General features: G+C 45.3%; 1 protein-coding gene across 9 annotated transcripts in view; it reads left to right on the top strand.

Moving 5' to 3' along the window:
• The window catches only part of ZFYVE26 (zinc finger FYVE-type containing 26), a 63,965-nt gene extending 52,888 nt beyond the window's left edge, over nt 1-11,077 (top strand). For 7 of the 9 annotated variants that reach the window (XM_082451487.1, XM_082451489.1, XM_082451490.1 and 4 more), the window contains 7 exons: nt 1,176-1,373; nt 2,041-2,240; nt 3,027-3,168; nt 3,471-3,530; nt 4,641-4,823; nt 6,304-6,348; nt 8,641-11,077. In XM_082451487.1, coding sequence (XP_082307613.1) covers nt 1,176-1,373; nt 2,041-2,240; nt 3,027-3,168; nt 3,471-3,530; nt 4,641-4,823; nt 6,304-6,348; nt 8,641-8,844 — 1,032 coding nt within the window. In that variant the 3' untranslated portion in view covers nt 8,845-11,077. The remainder of the gene's footprint in view (nt 1-1,175; nt 1,374-2,040; nt 2,241-3,026; nt 3,169-3,470; nt 3,531-4,640; nt 4,824-6,303; nt 6,349-8,640) is intronic. The other 2 variants (XM_082451488.1, XM_082451492.1) reach the window with 2 other exon arrangements.
• The last annotated feature ends 9,574 nt before the right edge of the window (nt 11,078-20,651 follow it).

Raw genomic sequence — 20,651 nt, forward strand, 5'->3', positions numbered from 1 at the left:
TGTTGTGGTGTAAGAGAAAGATGGCTAAGGTTTTTGGCCTGAACAAATAGAAGAACAAAATTGCCATCTGAGAAGGAGAAGACTGCAGAAAGAGCAGATTGGGAAGAAACAATCAGGAGTGCAGTTTTATATCAATATGTATCGTTCTCTAGATACCAAAGAGGACTTTTTGCGTCGGCAGTTGGGTATAAGTTAGGTATACAATTCTGGAGTTCAGAAAGAATAAACAGGCTGGGAATAGAGATTTAGACATAATCATCAGATAGATAAATTTAAAGCCCTAAGACTTATGAAATCAAAAGAGTGAGTAAAGAAGAGAGAACAGGGACTTCTCTGGTGGCACAGTGGTTAAGAATCCACCTGCCCTTGCAGGGGACACGGGTTCGAGCCCTGGTCCAGGAAGATCCCACATGCCACGGAGCAACTAAGCCCATGCGAGGCACCAGTACTGAGACCGGGTGCTGCAACTACTGAAGGCTGCGCACCTAGAGCCCATGCTCCACAGCAAGAGAAGCCACCACAATGAGAAGCCTGCGCACCCATCGAAGAGTAGCCCCCGCTCGCCACAACTAGAGAGAAAGCCCACGTGCAGCCAAAAAACCCAACGCAGCCAAAAAAAAGAAAAGAGAACAGCTCCCTCCTAAGCCCTGGAGAGATTAGGAGGAATCAGCAAAGGAGACTGAGAAGGTGTAGCCAGAGAAGTAGAAAGAAAACCTGGTGGGGGTGGTATCCTGGGGGCCAAATAAAGAAACCTTTTCAAGGAGGAAGCCATCAGCTGTATCAAAAGCTGTTGACAGAGCAGGTGGAAAACAAGGACTAAGAATTTTAGATTTAACAACATAGAGGTCATTGGTGACCTAAGGGGCAGTTGCAGTGGAGTTGTAGGTGCAAAAGCTAGATGTGAGTGAGTTCAGGAGACAGTCACCGGAGAGGAACTGGAGACAGGGAGTGCAGATAACTCTGTCAAGGAGCTTTTCTGTACGGAGAAGGAGAGAAGGGGAGCAGTAACCCGAGCGGGATTCTCAAAGGGTTCTATCTGTGATGTGCAAAAAGATAAGACGCACCGCTATGGGAGGATGCTGAAGGGCTGTGAGTGGAAGGAAACTAAGAATGGGTCCCAGACAGTGCCAGAACCAGGCTCAAGACTTCTGACTTTTCACTTTGCCCTGCTCCAGGAGAGTCCCCCAGAAATCTTCATAGAAGGCATTTTCCAGCCAAGCTATAAAAGTGGGAAGCTACACGTTTTAGAAAACTTGCTAGAATCCATTGATCCAACCTTGGAAAGCTGGGGAAAGTACTTGATTGCCGCCTGCCAACATTTACAGAAGAAGAACTACTACCACATTCTGTATGAGCTCCAGCAGTTTATGAAGGTAACAGCAGCCCCATCCTGCCTTCTGCCTCTGTCCCTGTCGGCCTGTCACGTGGGGAGACCGTGCAGGATGAGGGAACAAGACTGTCGTTTTTGCTCCTGGCCTTGCTCCTTGACTAAGCCTACAGCAAATCCATGTTACTCTCTAGCATTCTTACATAATATCAGGATTTCCATTCTCATCCTAAAGAGGCAGACTTTAATCTTGTCAGTAATAGCATTCTTCAGAATTCAGGGAATGTAAAGATAAAAAAGAGGGATATGGTAGTTTCAAGATAAACATGGGGCATGAATGCAGAATTCATAAGGAATGAAGGAGAAATAAGTGTTTTTAGAGAAGATGCATGAAAGGAGAGGGACCATGTTTCTTCCAATCTGTCTGAGGGTGGCCAACACTAAATCACAGAGAAATTGGCTTATTCAACGCCAGAGTAAAAGTGAAGGCAAGTCGAATGGAGAATCAGAAGTCTCCTTGTTAAAGATCTCTTGTGGTGGAATAACGTCCTACCTAAGGTCCCAGCCAGTCAGTTCACTTTCGGATCTCTTGGGCCTCTGAGGGAAAGGGTGCTGGCAGCCAGGCTTCACGGGGGGAAATCAGATCAGAATTCTCCTCACACCCCCCGCCCTCCAAATCTCCTTTGACCTGAACATTCATTTTCCTCTTCCAGGACCACATCCGGGCCGCCATGACCTGTATTCGGTTCTTCAGTCACAAAGCAAAGACATACACGGAGCTGGGAGAGAAGCTCTCTTGGCTGCTTAAGGCCAAGGACCACCTGAAGATCTACCTCCAAGAAACCTCCCGCCGTACTGGAAGGAAGAAAACCACCTTCTTCCGAAAGAAGATGACGGCAGCTGATGTGTCAAGGTAACTTGGGGTTCAGGGAACAGTTGGGGTAGGGCAGAAAGGCTGGAACCGAGGGTCTGTCAGTGATGCAGCTGCTCTTGCCCATCTCTGAACTCTTGGGAAACAAACACATACACATACACGCACACACCTAACAGGAATCATTCCTGGATGACAGTGTCCGGTGCAAGCCTGGAAAGCTGCCAGAGGAGCTTGTAGGCGAAGAGGAAGGTAGGGGAGGGGCGGGGGCCGGGATCACATGTGACAGTCAGACTAAGCCCCTACCCCCTACAAGAGGCAAAAGCAGTCCTGGGTGATCTGGCCCCTGCCTGCATCTCCATCTTACCTCATGCTACTCTCTCCTTTCTTGTGGCGCTTCAGGCACCCTGGCCTCCGGGGGGTTCCTCAGCACCCCAAGTCCTTCCCTCCTCTCAGCGTTTTTGCTGAGAACACAACATCTGAAGTAAATGCTCCACCGCTACCGTTTATCCCTTCACAGTCCCAATCGCTAGATACTTGATGTGTCTGTCTGTTATCCACCTCTCCTCTGGCCTCTGAACTCTGGAGGGCAGGGTTCATGTCTCTCTCGACTGCTGTTGTTGTTAGTAGCACACCGTGCTCCATAAACACTCATCAGCCGCTTTTGTCTTGTCGTAACTGCTCAGAGAGTATTTTGGATCTCTCTTCTCTCCACATCCTTTCTTCTGCCTTTTCCGTTGCCATCCTATTATGATTTCTCAGTCACCTGGCCCTAGTTACTCCTGAGGCCCCTCCTGAGGCTAGACTGTGCATCTCCTGTCACTGTAGGCACATGAACACACTTCAGCTGCAGATGGAAGTGACCAGGTTCTTACATCGCTGCGAAAGTGCTGGGACCTCTCAGATCACCCCCTTGCCTCTGCCAACCCTGTTTGGAAACAACCACATGAAAATGGATGTTGCCTGCAAGGTATGCACGATGCGTCAGACCTCCGGCAGGCTGTTCTCTTTCAGAGTGCCTATCACACTTGTAATCGTCTAGTTATCATTATTTCAGTCATTCTTTTGATCGCTGCCTCCCCGATGGAATGAGAGCCCCGGAAGGCTGGAGATCGAGTCCATTTTGATTACTCTTGTATCACTAGTGCCTGCTCTCAGTAGAGTCTCCACAAATATTTGTTGAATAAATGAATGAATGAGGGCCTCGTTCTTGACTGAGGGGCTGCTCCAGTAATTCTTGCTTCTTTAAGCATGTTTCCCTCTCATTTTCAGGTCATGCTAGGAGGGAAAAATGTAGAAGATGGTTTTGGAATTGCATTCCGTGTTCTGCAGGTATGACTCAGATTACTCAGGATTATACCGAGGGCGATCAGCACATGACCACAGTTCTGTGAGAGGTCATTCTTCAGAAAATTTTTATCCCAAGGAAAGCAGATTTACACGTACATCAAGGATGAAATCAACGAGAGGGCTGTTATAGAACTGGGTCAAATTCAAGACCGTAGGCCACTTTGCCAAAAGCCAAGCAACCAATGACGAGTTCATCAAAAGCTATCAAATAACTACCTGAAACGAGGTCTAGGAGAGTTCCACACAGCTGTCCTCATTGCGGGGGAGCGTGGCTGGAGGAGGTGGCAGAGGGGCTGCGGTGCGGGGGTCCTATTCAGTGGGAGGGGCCACTGGCAGCAAGAGCTGCCCCTCCATCCTTCTGCCCATGAGCCGGCTCGAGGCTTACATTTTCTGTTGCTTGTGATAAGAGGACATGGGTACAGCTGTGGCTCTGGAGCAGAGGATGGAGCAGGGCGCCAAAACCATGAAAAGCCAGACCACTCCCCACCACACAGTGACACACAGGCACGCTGAGGCCCATCACCCTCCAGGCAGACATGGTCTTCACGCACTGTGCACCTGAAGGATCAAAGACAACAAACAATCTGACAGATTTCTTTCTTCCCACGCATTTTCCATGTTGGACAAAGACCCCAAGGCAACAAAATGTTTATCTGGTAGTTTCTAGCAAATCAGTCTTTTGGTAAATTGGTCTGTTTCCTAACACCAAGGCATCTCTTAACAGAGCACCAAGTGTCCAGGGCGGCCAATATCAGCCCCCGACATCCATTTTCCAAGAGAAAGGTGACTCGTTAGAGAGAGAATGAACTGGTCTTGGGCATTTGATTAGAATATTTTCAGAAAGTGACACGGCAGCAAGTGAGATGTACCAGTGTAGATATCAAAGTTACGATTTTTATGGATGCTTCCTAAATGTCTGCCGAACTCCAAAAGAGGAACTTTTTGCTGATTGTTTGTTTGTTTATGTATGTTCTCTATTGGGACTACAGTCTTGTCTACCCCAAGCCCAGTGGGAGCTCTGTAAATGTCACCTTCCTTCCCGCCATTGGTGTCCCTGCCTCCCTACACCCATCACCCCATGTTCTGTTCTAGGACTTCCAGCTGGACGCTGCCACAACCTACTGCAAAGCTGCCCGGCAGTTGGTGGAGAGGGAGAAGTACAGTGAGATCCGACAGCTGCTCAAATGTGTCAGCGAGTCAGGCATGGCGGCCAAAAGTGACGGGGACACCATCCTCCTCAACTGCTTGGAAGCGTTCAAGAGAATTCCACCCCAGGTGTGCTCACCTCTAGACCTCTCAGCTCCTCTATCTATTTCAGTGTCTTCACATCCCCCTCTTTATTTTTCTTTTCCCCATACTGTACCTGAAACTACAAGATCCCTCTGTCTTTCTTTTTTTTTTTTTTTTTTATTATAGCTATTTTAGGAAGGGGTGGGGATTTCCAGGAATTGGGCCACTGCCCACTTTTATTTATTTATTTATTTATGGCTGTGTTGGGTCTTCATTTCTGTGCGAGGGCTTTCTCCAGTTGCGGTAAGCGGGGGCCACTCTTCATCGCGGTGCGCGGGCCTCTCACTGTCGCGGCCTCTCCCGTTGCAGAGCACAAGCTCCAGACGCGCAGGCTCAGTAGTTGTGGCTCACGGGCTTAGTTGCTCCACGGCATGTGGGATCTTCCCAGACCAGGGCTCGAACCCATGTCCCCTGCATTGGCAGGCGGATTCTTAACCACTGCGCCACCAGGGAAGCCCCCCTCTGTCTTTCTGACCCCTCTGTAATGATGGCCTCACTAATCAACCCTTCCCTGGAAAGAAAATTCATGGTGATAACCACTGTATCCAGAGGCCGTCCCTCAGCATCCCATTGTCTGATGCTGTTGGCACCCAGAAGTGTCTGTGGACCGACAGAGTTGAGTTTCTCCCTGTGATTGTAGAGGAGGTCATAGTGGGCCTGCAGGTGGCCTTTGAAGCATGTCGCCTGCAAAACTGTCCCCCGATGGCTTCCTACTGGGGTGAACAAAGCCACATCCTTTTTTTTTTTTTAATAAATTTATTTTATTTTATTTATTTTATTTTTGGCTGTGTTGGGTCTTCGTTGCTGCGCATGGGCCTTTCTCTGGTTGTGGCAAGCGGGAGCTACTCTTCTTTGTGGTGCGTGGGCTTCTCATTGCAGTGGCTTCTCTTGTTGCAGAGCACAGGCTCTAGGCGTGTGGGCTTCAGTAGTTATGGCTCACAGGCTCTAGAGTGTAGTCTCAGTAGTTGTGGCGGACAGGCTTAGTTGCTCCGCAGCATGTGGGATCTTTCCAGACCAGGACTCGAACCCATGTTCCCTGCATTGACAGGCAGATTCTTAACCACTGCACCACCAGGGAAGCCCCACATCCTCTCTTGAAGGCCAAGGACAGGTCTCTTGTTTGCTGTTGCTTCTCAGATTCCCAAGCTTAGTGTTATCATTAGCTTTCCTCTGTTGCTCTTATAGCAGGAGTTGAGTTTGGTTTTTGTGGGTTTTTTGGCCATGCCACGTGGCTTGTGGGATCTTAGTTCCCCGACCAGTGATTGAACCCGGGCCCTCAGCAGTGAAAGCATGGGGTCCTAACCTTTGGACCGCCAGGGAATTCCCAGGAGATGAGTTTGTAGAGAAGGGTCAGGCAGGCATCCCCACCCTGAGTCAGAACGGCTGGGCTGAGGCTGGGTTGGGCCCCGGCTCCCACGCTGGGGACCCCTCCATCTCATGACTACTGTGTCTCTGTTCTGCACAGGAGCTGGAGGGCCTGATCCAGGCGATAAACAGTGATGACAACAAGGTGAGTGGAACTGTCTCCATACCCAGTAACGCTCGGGAACAGCACTTTGGACTTGCCTTTTCACCTTTATCCTTTGCTCGCTACCATTCAACCTGTATCTCGGCCTCTTTGTTACCAGAGGTGGGGCTGAGACCCAGATAGGGGCGTAGAAGGGAGGGAATAGGTGGGGAACATGAGAAACCTGACCACATGAGCCTTTGCCCTCGCATTTCTTTATCCCCCAAGACACATATGTCCTAGGCTGCTCTCAACTCTCCATTTCCTATGGAGGTTTTCTCTCAGAGCCCTAGGAAATCCTCACTTTCATCTTCAGATTGACTCACTGAATGAGGTTCTCAGAGTGAGCAAGCATCTCTTTATCCTGGAGGAACAAGGGTGCCCTCTACAGTAAGGAAAAAACCCACCCAACCCTTTGACCAACAATGTCTATTGGTGCCTCAGTCTCCAGAACAGGCCTTGCCCCTGAGGCCTGCAAGCTCTTCCTGTTGAGTAGGAAATCGGTGAACCTTTGTGAAGGGTGCCAGCTGCTCCTGTTTGTGGCTCACCGCAGGTTCAATCCACCTGCCATCTGGAGGAAGGCCCACAGGCCAAGAGAGGCAGGAGAAAACCAAGCCAGCCTGCCCTGGCCACTAGCAGCGGAATGATCTGGCAGCTGAGTCCCTTGTGAAGAAAACTAATGTTAGGCAAACAGCTTCTTACGCAACCACATTGCTGCTCCCCCTGGCGGTATTGCTAATCCCTGAACTGAATTTGCAGGGCATTTTTCGTTTGAGGGTTTAGGGAGAACCTGTTCGTAACATTTCTTCACTTAATTCTGCAACATCCTGATGAGATCCTGTGGAAAGGATGGAATTCTGACATCCTGAAATGTGGAAAATTACTTTTCTAGAATCCAAATGAGAACCCGACAGCCAGGCCAGACACCCAGGTTTCTAGATTCTCCGACTATGGTTCTTTTCCAAGCCTTGAGTGATCCGCCTGCTCTGTAGGACAGAGACTTTGTGCCTGGGAAAGATGGACACTGAAAGCTATACCGTCGTTGTTACTTTTTCAGGTCTTTCCTGGCAGCAGCTGTTCTAACACACTTACGTGATCTCAGGTCACACGTTCAGTTTCTATTCCAGACTTTCTGGAAAAATGCCCTCCTCCTCTAGGTAGGAACTTTGCCTGCCAACTTGTGATATTCTGTTTAATGTACACTGGTGCCAAGCGGAGCTGAGGGCCTGGGTGAAGTGAATGTCCTAGGGCAGCAGGTAGATAACCATACTGCAGGACTTGATCACTTCAGTGAGCTCAGACATGTCAGAACATGTCTTCTAGCTGTAGGCGATTATCTATAATTGAGCTTAGGAAAGGAAGACTTTAGTGACCAAGGTAAAAAAAGAAGATGGAGCATTGAAACATCAAGAGAGAAGAGTCCCCTCCAACCACCAGAAGGACTGTCACGGCAGAAAGGCAGCTGCTAGCGGGAGTTCTGAGGCAACTCGCCTGGGCCTTGCTGTTCGCTGGCCTGGAACCCTGGCTAACCAGGGGGGTGCTGGTGACGTTGTGGCCAGGGAAGGCAGGGGCTCTCGTCTCCACCCAGCTGGGCATTCCTGAGCTGGAGGGTGTCCTGAATGTAGGAAACTGAGCTGCCTCTGTGCCAAACTGCAAGTCAGATCAACCTGGGATCACGCCTTATTTAGAGTTTTTCTAATTGTGTGTCTGCGTTTTCTTCCCCACATTTCCTGTTAAAAGATTTTTAATTCAGCAGGTCAGAAACAAAATAGAGAAAGGGGCTCTGTGTGCCCATTGTAGGGGGCAGGTGTGATGGCTCATTCATTCACTCACTCACTTCATGCATATTCATTGAACACCTGCATGCCACACCCTGTGCTAGGCACCCGGAATGGTTAGAAAAAGCGGACACTATTCCTGCCATCCTAGCCAAGGAGGCAGTCATCAGTCAAGTCATCAGCCAAATAACTACAAAACCACAGTTTGTCGGCAGTGAGGCCAATAGGAAGCTGGAGAGCCCAGGAGAGAGGAGGGCCTTGGAGGGAGTGGATAGAGGCCAGACTCTGCCTGCCTACCTTCTTTTTGAAATTCTTAGCTTATTTGTAATAACTTTTTACACTATAAAATAACACAGTGTAATATTTAAAGAGTGGCCGTAATGTAATAAAAGGCAAGAACCCAATTATTGATTGGTAGGTGAGAAGTGGTATCTCATCTGCTTGAGCTCTCTGTGTGCCTGTTGGTGACTTGTCAGTGACGGTTTCCTTCCCGCTGTTTCTTACACCCAACTGGCAGGTTCAGGCCTACCTGACGTGTTGCAAGCTGCGTTCTGCCTACTTGATCGCTGTGAAGCAAGAACACTCACGGGCCGCGGTCCTCATCCAGCAGGTGCAGCAGGCCGCCAAGAGCAGTGGGGACGCAGTAGTGCAAGACATCTGCTCCCAGTGGCTTCTGACAAGCCACAGCCGGGGTGCCCACGGCTCGGGCTCCAGGAAGTGACCCTGGGCTGCGGAGCCTGACAACTGTGGGAGGGGAGTGATGGGCATGCTTCCAGCTCTTTCCTCCTGTGGGACGGGACTTCCCTGGCTCCACCCCAGGTGAGAAAGAGCTGGAATTGGACCCGACTTGCCATCCTGGGCAAAGACAGGACCTTTCACGCAAGTGCCATGTTTCTGTAAAATTGTGGAGTGTGTGTGTGTGTCTGGAGATGGCCAGTTCTTTCTACCTCAGAGTGAGTGTGTGTGTGTGCACGCTCGTTTCGCTCATGTTTACGCCCAGGCATTTCTGAACAAATGAAACTCTCCCCCCACTGCAAAGAGGCACTTTACTTTAGACTTCTGCCGGTCTGAAAACCTTCCCCGCGTTTTTGGTTCTTAACCCGGGTTCATCCTGTTTGTACACAGTTCCCTCTGTGTGGAGACGTTCCAGTAGCTCCTCGTGACTAGAAGGGTTTTAACAGAGAATTATAGAGCAGCATCAAAAGGATTGCCTCTTTTTCCCTCCTTCCCTTCCCCAAACTCAGAGATGGCTTTAGGGCAGGTGCTTCCTGTAGTATAAAACCATTCTGAGTGTCTCTTCTCTCACGAGCGCCAAGAGTTACCATGAATCTTTGGAAGGTGGTCTGAACAGAAAGGTCCTCAGGTGCTGGCATCTGAAAGCTGTGGCTACCCGTACACGTGATGGGGTCTGGAGCCCTACACATGGGCAGGAGGGGTGCCATCACGTTTATCCACAGGGAGAGAAGAGGGAACTTCTCCAAACAGGATTGCAGGAGAGTTGTTTACAAGCAAAGTACTGGCTTTTGTCAATATCCCTGCTGCAAAGTGAGACAAAGTAGCTTCCTCTTTGAGAGTCTGGGGACAGAAACAGTAGCCAAGACCCTGGGACTGAATGGCTAGACTTTGCCTGTTTGAGTTACAGGCCTATTTGTGCCCCTTAAATTGGTTAGGAAATCACTTCCTCTTCCCTCCTGCTTCTCTTCAGTCTCTTCGGAACAGAAGGATGGACATGCAGAGACCCAAGGTCATTGAGAAGGCAGTGCACTTCTTTGTCTTAACAAAGGGAGTCACAGGTTCACTTTGAAGTTGGGCCAGCGGACAAGAATTAAACAAGGGGGGCTTCCCTGGTGGTGCAGTGGTTAAGAATCCTTGCCTGCCAATGCAGGGGACACAGGTTCGAGCCCTGCTCCGGGAAGATCCCACATGCCACGGAGCAGCTAAGCCCGTGCGCCACAACTACTGAGCCTGCGCTCTAGAGCCCGCAAGCCACAACTACTGAAGCCTGCATGCCTACAGCCCATGCTCTGCAACAAGAGAAGCCACTGCAATGAGAAGCCCATGCACCACAACGAAGAGTAGTCCCCGCTCGCCGCAACTAGAGAAAACCTGTGCACAGCAACAAAGACCCAACTCAGCCATAAATAAATAAATAAAAAATTTTTTTTAAAAAGAACTAAACAAGGGGATGATGAAATAGGTTATGTCCAGTTGGGCAACTAGGTGAAGTGCTCCTTTAATAAGCATTGGTCTGTCTTCCCACCGGAGATGTGACAGCATTTGGAAAAGGTCTGCCATAGTCCATGACTTGGATTTGCAAATGAGGGGTGTGAGGAAAGCTCCGCAGCTGCGAGCCTCCCACCAGCCAGAGCTCAGCCTGTTGATCTCACGTTTGCTGCTGAGAGAAACGGGAGCTAGAAGCCAAAGTCACTATCTCTGGTGCTTAGAAACCCTGTGGATTTCCCTCTGAACCAGGTTTTTTTAATAGTAAAATAAACAACTGTAAGAGCATCTGTCAGATTCAAAGTTTTGGTCCTCTTAGAGAGGGGAGAGGCTGAAAAGAAAATACTAGACCCCTTTATGGGGAAGTGTGACAAGTGGCTTTTCCTTCTTTGAGTCATAGAATGCATCTGTCTCCCAGAAAACATCATTTCCTGGCATCTGCTTGCCCTTCTGAGTCTGCCCTTTTTGCACTGAACATAAGCACTTTATATAAATGGGTTGCAAATCTTACAGCCCTTAATTTGGGATGTTAAGACCAGATTTTCCTGACTCTCCTCAACTAGTTGAACTATAAAATAGGCAACCATTGACTAGACTGACGTAAGATGAGGCTAAAGGCTTTTGGGCATCAGGCTGTGGTCTCCAACAAAAAACAAAATAACAAACTAATGGACACGTCAAAGGGTTGAATGTTTTACTACAAGCAAGTCTTAATAAAGTGTCTGTCCTACAAATTCTTGGCTTCATGGCTCCTTTGTGCTGTCTTGCTCTTATCCTTCCCTTCCTTCGTGCCTTGTGTTCTGTGTGGAGAGAAAAGGTGAGTGGGAAACATGAGATGGCCTTCAGCTCCTGAACTTCTCTAAATGATTCCCATCATAACTCAGGACTCTGGTTAGGATTTATCTCAAGATTCCTAATATGTTAAAAACTATTAGTGTACTCTCTGCCACCAGGAAACTGTTTTGCTTCATTCAGAGTGGTGGGTGGAGGTAGGTTATACATTCATCAGGTATAGAAGGCAAATGAGAAGTCCCTCCCACCCCTGTCCCCTTAGCCCAGTCCCCTCCCAGAGGCCACCAGGGTGACCAGTTTCTAACATATAGTTCCAGAGCTATTTTATGCATAAAGAAGCAGTAACGCCTAAAGTATTTCGTGGTGAAGATACACCGTAATTATTTAACCAGTCTCTGTTGATGGACATTTTAGGTTGTTGCCATCTTTACCTCAACAGATGATGCTGCAGGGAATCGTCTCGAATACCCTAGGTCAGAGGATATGTGCATTTGGTAAATATTGTCAGTTGCCTTCCAAAGAGGTCATGGCAATTCACTCTCCCACCAGCACTGCAGGACAGTGCCTGCTTTCCCACAGTTATCAAACTTTGTAGATCTTTGCCAGTCTGAGAATGAAAAATGGAACTCTGGAGTTTTTTTTTCAAGCTGTTAATTCTACGTATCTTTTTAATAGCAACCAAACTGTGACTCTTTGAAACCAGGTGTAGGGTCTTTGGGGAAAGTAGAACTCAAGTTGGGCTTAGATAGTTTTCTTGCCACCCTCTGACAGCACGCGTGTGCAGTACGATACTTGAACCATGGACAGTAGCATTGCTGCCATTATCACCTTTCCCTCGAAACCTGATCTCATCCAATTTCTCATTTAAAAAAATAAACAAAACTTCAAAAACAAACACAACAAACAAAAAGTAATGATGAAAGTAGACCTGAAAACCACCTGTTTGGGATCTGGCACAAAGATGCGTCACAACAAAGGAAATTGGAACACCCAACCTAAACCTAGGATAGAGGACACTATGTTTAGAAACCTGAGACGTTCCAAATTTACCAGATATCTTTGGCTGGAGCTTAAGTGAAGTAGATCAAACGCTGTCAGACTTTTCATACTCAAGCAACCAAATATCGATAGTCACAGTTACCCTGAGGGAAATGGCCTGTTCTGGGCCATCATCCTCTCTTCCACGGTAATGATGTTGACTAACCCATCCTTGAAACCTCCGATTCTACAATAAATTTATTCAACATCTGGTTTACTGAAGGGCTTCTTTGGTGGAGTGCTTTCCTGCTCCCCATTTCTTCACATTCTTATTTCTGCTTGGAACTCTTTAACCACCTCCGCTACCCCAACCCTCCAGTCTTCTGTTGTTAAAACCCTTTCGTCAAGCCCCCTTCAAGTACCTTTTCTACAAATTATTTGCTGCTCTGGCTATACTTCCTCTTCATCCCACTGAAGGGCTAAAATTCTTCAAGGTCTTATCCATTCTCTCTTGACGTTCTTATACTCTCCCATACAATCCCATAGCTTCAGCAATCATCTTGATTGGCTGAGTTCCAAGTCAAATTTCTCCCCCTTTTTTCCACAGCAGATCCACCTTTTGATTGCTTCCTGGAACTCACCCAGATGGCTGACCTGCCTGCCTCTAAAAATAGTAGCATGTCCAAAATGGAACACATCCTATTCCACCCACAGACCTAATCTTCCTGTGTCAGTGAATATTAGTATCAATTAATTAATGTTATTATTACTATTGTGCATGCTGCCTGGGTTAGAAACCTCAGGGGTTCTCTGTATTGACTTTCTGTTCCCTTCTCAATCAACAAACATTCAAGTACCTACCATGCATATATCCAGTTGAAAGCCAAATCCTTTCATCCTACTTTCCCAGTCAGAAGACACTGGCCCTTCCACTGCATCACCTTACTTCAGGTGCTTGTCACTCTCTCCCCTGACTGTTGCAGAAGCCTCTTTTCTTCACCTCAAACACCTATCCAAAAGTTGGTCCTCCTACCAACTCCATATTAACAAACAATACTTCTAGAAGAATAAACAACTCTGTCATCTTCAGGCATAGGAAGTCTTTCTAAGCAGATACAAACCCAAGGATCCTTGAAACATTTAATTGTCATTATTGTAGTTAAAATGGCCATAACAACAACAAAAAAAATGACCATTTTAACCATTTTTAAGTGTACAGTTCAGTAGCATTAAATACATTCACATTGTTGTGCAGCCATCACCACTGTCCCTCTCCAGAACTTTTTCATCTTCCCAAACTGAAATTCTGTACCCATTAAGCACTAACTCTCTGTCCGTCCCCCCACTGCCGCCAGCCCCTGGTAACCACCGTAAGGAATTTGACCTTTGTTTGTCATATATGTTGCAAACATGTTTTTCTAGGTTTTGATGGTCCTTTTATTTTTGTTACAGTGTACTTTATTTATTTTATTTATTTATTTATTTATTTTTATTTATTAATTAATTTTTTTGGCTGCCTTGCGTCTTCGTTGCTGCGCGTGGGCTTTCTCTAGTTGCAGCGAGCAGGAGCTACTCTTCTTTGTGGTGCGTGGGCTTCTCACTGCAGTGGCTTTTCTTGTTGTGAAGCACGGGCTCTAGGCTCACGGGCTTCAGTAGTTGTGGCTTGAAGGCTCTAGAGCTCAGGCTCGGTAGTTGTGGCGCATGGGCGTAGTTGCTCCACGGCATGTGGGATCTTCCCAGACCAGGGCTGGAACCTGTGTCCCCTTCATTGGCAGGCGGATTCTTAACCACTGCACCACCAGGGAAGCCCTGTTACAGTGTATTTTAAAAACTCATGAGCAATACATTAGATTACATAAAAATTGTCTTTTCATTATGCTAAGTGAAATAAGCCAGATACAACAGGACAAATAATAAATAATATATTATTCCATTTACATAAGGCACCTACATCAATTCTATCAGTACTTCAGGGCCTTTTTCAAATGGCACTTCTGCTGAGAACATTTTTGTTTTCTGGTTCCCCTCTTCCTTCTCTGCTCCCGCCCCGTGGATGTGGACTCTTACTCCTTTAACCCTTCTGTGTCTCTTAAAACTCCCCTATTGTGCCTTCCTGACAGTCATTTTTTTGCTTGTCCTTTTGTTACCTCATAGACCATAAGCTCCTCGAAGGCAAGGATCATCTCTTGCTCACCTTTGAGTTCAGCCACAAATTACTTGCACATTATTTACCAGTAAATAAAGATTTTTGAATTAAACTGTAAAGAATATAGCATGTCCTGAACCAGAAATAGTTGAGAAAGTGAAACATTTTAAAGTTATCTGTTCAAGAGTCTTTTTCCAGACTGTAAGCTGGTCAAATGACTATAAGTTCAAATGCCTTATTTATATCCCCAGGACTGAGCCTGGCACATGATGGGCTGTGCCCAGCTAAAAAATTTAGCTGAATTTTTTAATTGGATTGAACTAATGGAAATAGTTCATTTAAGGAAACTACCAGTATAGAAGTCATTTCCTTAGAGAGAAAAACATTCTTTGTTTGTAGGGAAAATGGGCAAGATTGAACATATTTAAAGAAAAGCTGAGAAGATACTTTTCATTTCTGTGTTGATATTTTAAGAACCTTTGCACTGAGGGAAAAAATCCAATATAGTAGTTACTCCAATTTAATGGAAATAGGAACTCAATGAATAGAAATTTGACTCCCACTATCTTTTTAAAAGTAAATTATTGAACTGTTCCTAAATCACCTGCATCAGACAGCACCTACAAAGAACTATGTATTTTTTAGAGCTAGAAGTGATCGTAGAAGACATTGACTACATCCCCTATTTTATTTTTTGTTCACTTATTTATTCAACAAATATTAAGGTTATATTGTGAGCTGTATGCTGGAGTTTACAGAGTCATAGCAGATGCCCGGTCTCATATATTAAATATTGAGAGGATGTCCAGGGTGTAAATGAGAGCTCATGGGAGGAGTACTGAATACAGACTGGAGGGAGGCCAGTGAAGGCTTCCCAGCAGACATGATGCTCAGGATACAAGTAGCAGGAGAAAGGGGTCCAGAGACAACAGAGTATCTAACTGAGAGAAATCAAAGAAATCGCATCAGTCTGGAGCCTGGTCAGCATGCTGTGACCAGGTTATGTGGGGTCTCGTAAGCTTGTTAAGGAGTTTGGGATTTAACCCATTGGATAATAGAAGGACACCAAAATGTTCTAAGCAAGAGAGTGACGTGACGTGACAAATTTTAAGGTCACTTTGGCTGCAGAATGGAGCACAGGTTAGTCAGGGGAAAGTAGAAGCAGAGATGTTACCAAGTTTGGGTAGTAGTTGAGGCTTCCTGTAGCCCTCAGAATAAAGTCCAAATTCGGACTTCCTTGGCAGTCCAGTGGTTAAGACTCCAAGCTCCCAACACAGGGGGCGTGGGTTCCATCCCTGGTCGGGGAAGATCCTGCATGCTGTGTGGCGTGGCCAAAAAATAATAATAATAAAGTCCAAATTCTCACCAGAGCTCATAAGGCCCCTCCTTACTGGATCCCTGCCTACCTCTCATTTCTCACCTTCCACCCCCACTCTCCTCTTTCAGCTTCTCAGATGTGATATATGCTTTGCCCCCTCTGAGCCTGCTGCCTGGACCACTTTTTACCTTCTCTTCACCTAGTGAACAAGTCTTGTTAAGCGCATGCTACTTGGTTTAGGACGTCTTCTCATATCTCTTCCCTCCACCCCAGACTAGCATGGGCATTTCTGCCACGTGTCCTTGTAGTGAGGGCCGAAACAGGATCTCTCTGGCTCACTTCTTACCGCCCATGCTTGCAACAATCCTGGCACAAAGTGTGTGTGTTTTTAAAATAAATGAATGATCTAATGGTGGCGCGAGGGTATCTACAATTTAAGGGGCAAGTAGAGGAAGAAGAACCTGCAAAGAAGTCCCAGAAGGAGGAGGAGAACCAGAAGAATGCAAGTCACAGAAGCCAAGGGAGCAAGTGTGTATCTCTAGTTTCCATATGGCTCTACTTGCAAACCACACCCAAAGAGCCAAGGAGGGCAACAAATAGAAACGTGAACTTCATCTTTGATGAAAGAAGGAGACAAATGTTAAGAGAAATTCTCAACATGAAGATTAAACAATGGATGGAGTGACACCTCTTCTACTGTGGGAAGAGGCAAGGAAGAAAATATGAGTGGGATATAGACAAGTTTGCTGGTTTGGTAGCAGAAAGTTGAGGGAGTTAAGACTGATAGCTTCCCAGTTCTCCATGAAGTCAGAGGAGAAATCAGCTGTTAATAGTTCAAGGGAGCTGTTGGGTGGAGTGGCTTGAGAATATGGAAAGGACGTGAACCTCTCCATATTGTAACCTAAGAGGCATTTTCACTATGAAGTTTTTGAAGCTTACTTGGGCCCCTGTGAGTTAAGGGAGTCGCTGGAAGTTGTATTCTAGGTGGGGAGGGGAAGCCAGGTTGCTTTCGGAAGGCATTTTTATGCAAGCATTGCTGTCAAATTACCTAAAGAGATCTCAGAAGATCTTGAATTGCCACGGCTCTAATTACTTTTGGTTGGGGTGGGGGTGGGTTTCTTCATTCTAAATCAATGTCCAATTTTGTACCTAATTTTGTAACTGTAATTTTGTATTCTTCTTTTAAAGATGATCCCATGAATTGTATAAGCTTCCTTGGATCCATCCTTGACTGGAAGAACAGGTAATCAGGCAGCACTGAAAGCCCAGTTGACACTGAGGACCAGTGATTGATAGTGGCTCCAGTCTGCCAGGTTGACTGATTTTCTCCAGCAGAAAATAAAGTAGAAATCAGAGTTGGATTCTTCTAGCCTTTGTTAGACGGGATGATAATGGCACAGGGAATTGACAAGAGAGAAAGCTGGGGGAGCAGAAGGTTGTGGTTGGAGCGGGATGTTGGAAGTTAAGATATCTGAGAAGCAGCAAGTTCATGTGATGACAAAGTGCCCAGGTGTGGTCCTTGTCATGGGAATGGGAGACGAAGAGGGGTGGAGGAAAAAGTCAGTGCTGAGGAGATCAGGGAACTGAGTCTGAGTGGACACGCAGGACACTTTCAAATACTAGTGCTTTGGGCAACATATACATACCCACTGTTCTCTTGGTCTTCCTACAGTACCATGTTGTTATTTGAGTTGAGATATTTGCTGTCTAATCATACTCTCTCAGATACTTTATGAGGCAAAATTCTATTGTGTTCAGTAAACACTCGGCCTTTCTTTCACGCCAGATCGACATTAAACCTCCATGGTAGACATGGGCCCTGGCACATGAAAGGGGCCTCTTTTCTGGGAATTCCCAGGGCTGGAGGTCCAAACACCCATGTCAGGACTGAACTATAGAAGGGCTCCTTTCCTCAGTCATGCACTTTTAAAAGCCCTACATTTCACAAGCATGGACAAGAAAATAGTAAATATATTTAAGAATATGTGGACATCTCTTTTACTTAGGCTCTGGTGCGCAGTTCTGACATAATACAACCTGATACCCTGGACATCAGCTCCCATGACTAACACTGTTTAAGCCCCAGGGGACGCACCTTGACTGCATCCAAATGCTCTCAAGGTGTGCAGATTGTGCTGCTGCTTCTGAGTGCAGGGAGAATTTGAAGAGAGGAAGCAGCTGGGGAAAAGACAATTAATTAACTTGTCAAATTCTTTCTCAGCATGATCGTAATGGAGACTTGCATTAAAATGAGTATCATTTTCACGTAGTAGTGCTGAGTGTCTATTTTCTTGTCTCTCCATATTTCAATATGTATGCGTTTGCAACACGTATAATGGAGGCTACAAAATAATTAATTTATATTACTTTTTTTTTTAATTAATTAATTTATTTATTTAGGCTGCGTTGGGTCTTTGTTGCTGCATGCAGGCTTTCTCTGGTTGTGGCGAGCGGGGGCTACTCTTTGTTCCAGTGTGCGGGCTTCTCGTTGCAGTGGCTTCTCTTGTTGCAGAGCACGGGCTCTAGGCGCACGGGTTTCAGTAGTTGCAGCACGTGGGCTCAGTAGTTGTGGCTTGCGGGCTCTAGAGCGCAGGCTCAGTAGTTGTGGTGCACGGGCTTAGTTGCTCCGCGGCATGTGGGATCTTCCCGGACCAGGGCTCGAACCTGTGTTCCCTGCATTGGCAGGCGGATTCTTAACCACTGTGCCACCAGGGAAGCCCCTATATTACTTTTAAATTGATAGACATGTAGGTGTAGAGGAAACATGCAAGAAGTACGATATCCATTGTTTACATTGGCGGTTAAAGGGACATTGAACACTAGAATCATGAATAGTTTTATTTTTATAAAAATTCATAGAAATAATTAAATTTTTAAAAACTAAAAAAATTAATTTAAATAATTTTGATTTAAAATGTTGATATTCATCTCTATAATGTTTTATATTTTGCCTTTTAATTTTGATAGATAATTTAAATATTTTAGAAGGAAAAATAGACATTTTAAAATAATTTTTTTATTTCTTTAATTTACATTTTTATGAAAATATATTTAAATTGCATATACTTTGAATACAAGTACATTTTGTATTTTTTTTTAATCTTTAGTTAAATAACTACTGCCATTAGAACACAAAATATTGCATGATTAAAACAACGTAATTAGTGATTTTATTGAGCTGAAAGCCATGTGAAGCAGAGCTACCTTCCCACTCCGATCCCTGCATTGTACTATGACAAGAGCAAGAAGTAAACTTTTTTGCATTAAGCCACTAAAATTTAGCATTGTTTGTTACAGCAGTTAATCTATCTTCTATCAGAACAAGTTGTACATCCTGTTTTCTGATCTTCTCAGCTGATTGTTTTGGCTAAGAGATATCATATATCCATACGTAGAAAAAATAGATTGTACATATAGATTAAAATTTGGATGAATACCTGTGAATGTATAACAGAGCTATTAAGACTCTGTACTAGGATGTTAGATCAGTTATCACTGTGGATACTGAAATTAATGAAAGATGACAGATCTTTGGGGTGGAGAAAAATATAATGAAACAGATAAGGAAATTGAAGGTGATGAAAGTAGGTCAGGAAGACATCTGCCTTGGATCCGCAGTGATGATGGAAAAAAGTAGGTTTAAAAAATGGTAGAATATCAGCAATTTTATATGGCTCAACATAATACTACTGTGTCAGTTAGGACGTAGAGTTCAACAATAAGGACCATTTATCGTGTTATGTAACAAGTCTTAAGGGAGGGCAATCCAGTCTTGGCTAATTCGGTGACTCACTGCTTTATCGTCAGCGACCCAGGTTCTTTCTATCTTTCCCTCTACTATCTTCAGCATGTGAGTTTGGTCTTTGGGCCAGCTCAGCTCCACTCATGACTCAAGATAATTGTGGTAGATTCAGATGTCATATTCAGCCATGACAATGTCCAACAGAAGAAAACAGAAAATTTCTTCCTGTGTCTCACTTTTTAGTCATTGAGGAAGCCCTCTCCCAGAAGCTTCCATACCCCATGATTGAGGCACATGCTTTTTCCATAACGAATCAATCACTTGCAAGGGAAATGTGCCCACCATGATTGCCTTGTATCAGCAGTTCACAGCCCCAGCTGCACATTAAAATCATCCAGGACTTCCCAAAACTTTGCCCAAGAACAGAATAGTTAAACATGAATCTGAGGTAAGACCTAGGCATTGGCATTTTATATATATATATTTTTAAAATAAATTTATTTATTTATTTTTGGCTGCATTGGGTCTTCGTTGTTTGGTCTTTGTTGCTGCGCACGAGCTTTCTGTAGTAACTGCGAGCAGGGTCTACTCTTCAGTGCGGTGCGTGGGCTTCTCACTGCGGTGGACTCTCTTGTTGCAGAGCTCGGGCTCTAGGCGTGCGGGCTTCAGTAGTTGTGGCACTCAGCCTCAGTAGTTGTGGCACACGGGCTTAGTTGCTCCGCAGCATGTGGGATCTTCCCGGACCAGGACTCAAACCTGTGTCCCCTGCATTGGCAGGCAGATTCTCAACCACTGCGCCACCAGGGAAGTCCCAAGGCATTTTATATATTTTAAAATACAGCTAGGGTTGAGAGCACTTCAATAGGTTAATCAGGGCCACAGTGACAGTGGTAGCCAACAGCAACTGCTGAAACTACTAATTTTTAATTTCCAAGTGAAATATGAAAATATTCTTATTTTTTTAAAATTGAAATATTATTTCCCATAATTCTTCTCAAGGGCAACCTCTCTTGTGTGTTCATTGTATATAGTTTCTGACCTTTTTCTGTGCTGTTACATACTTATATATGTACCCATAGAAAATATATGGTATCATGTTAGATGTGTGTAATTTTTAAATATAAATCTCATCACCTGCACATATTCATCATTCTGCAACTCATCAATTTATATAAATATATATGTGTGTGTGTGTGTGTGTGTGTGTGTGTGTATAATCATTTTTTTGGACTAATTACCCCAAATACAAGTGTACTACTTCATTGTGTGATTATACCAAAGATTATTTCGTTTTCTCCAATTGATGGACTTTTAGGTTGTTTCCAATTTTTT

Source organism: Balaenoptera physalus (assembly GCF_965194825.1).
Source record: "Balaenoptera physalus genome assembly, chromosome: 2".
Classification (NCBI taxonomy): Eukaryota; Metazoa; Chordata; class Mammalia; order Artiodactyla; family Balaenopteridae; genus Balaenoptera; species Balaenoptera physalus.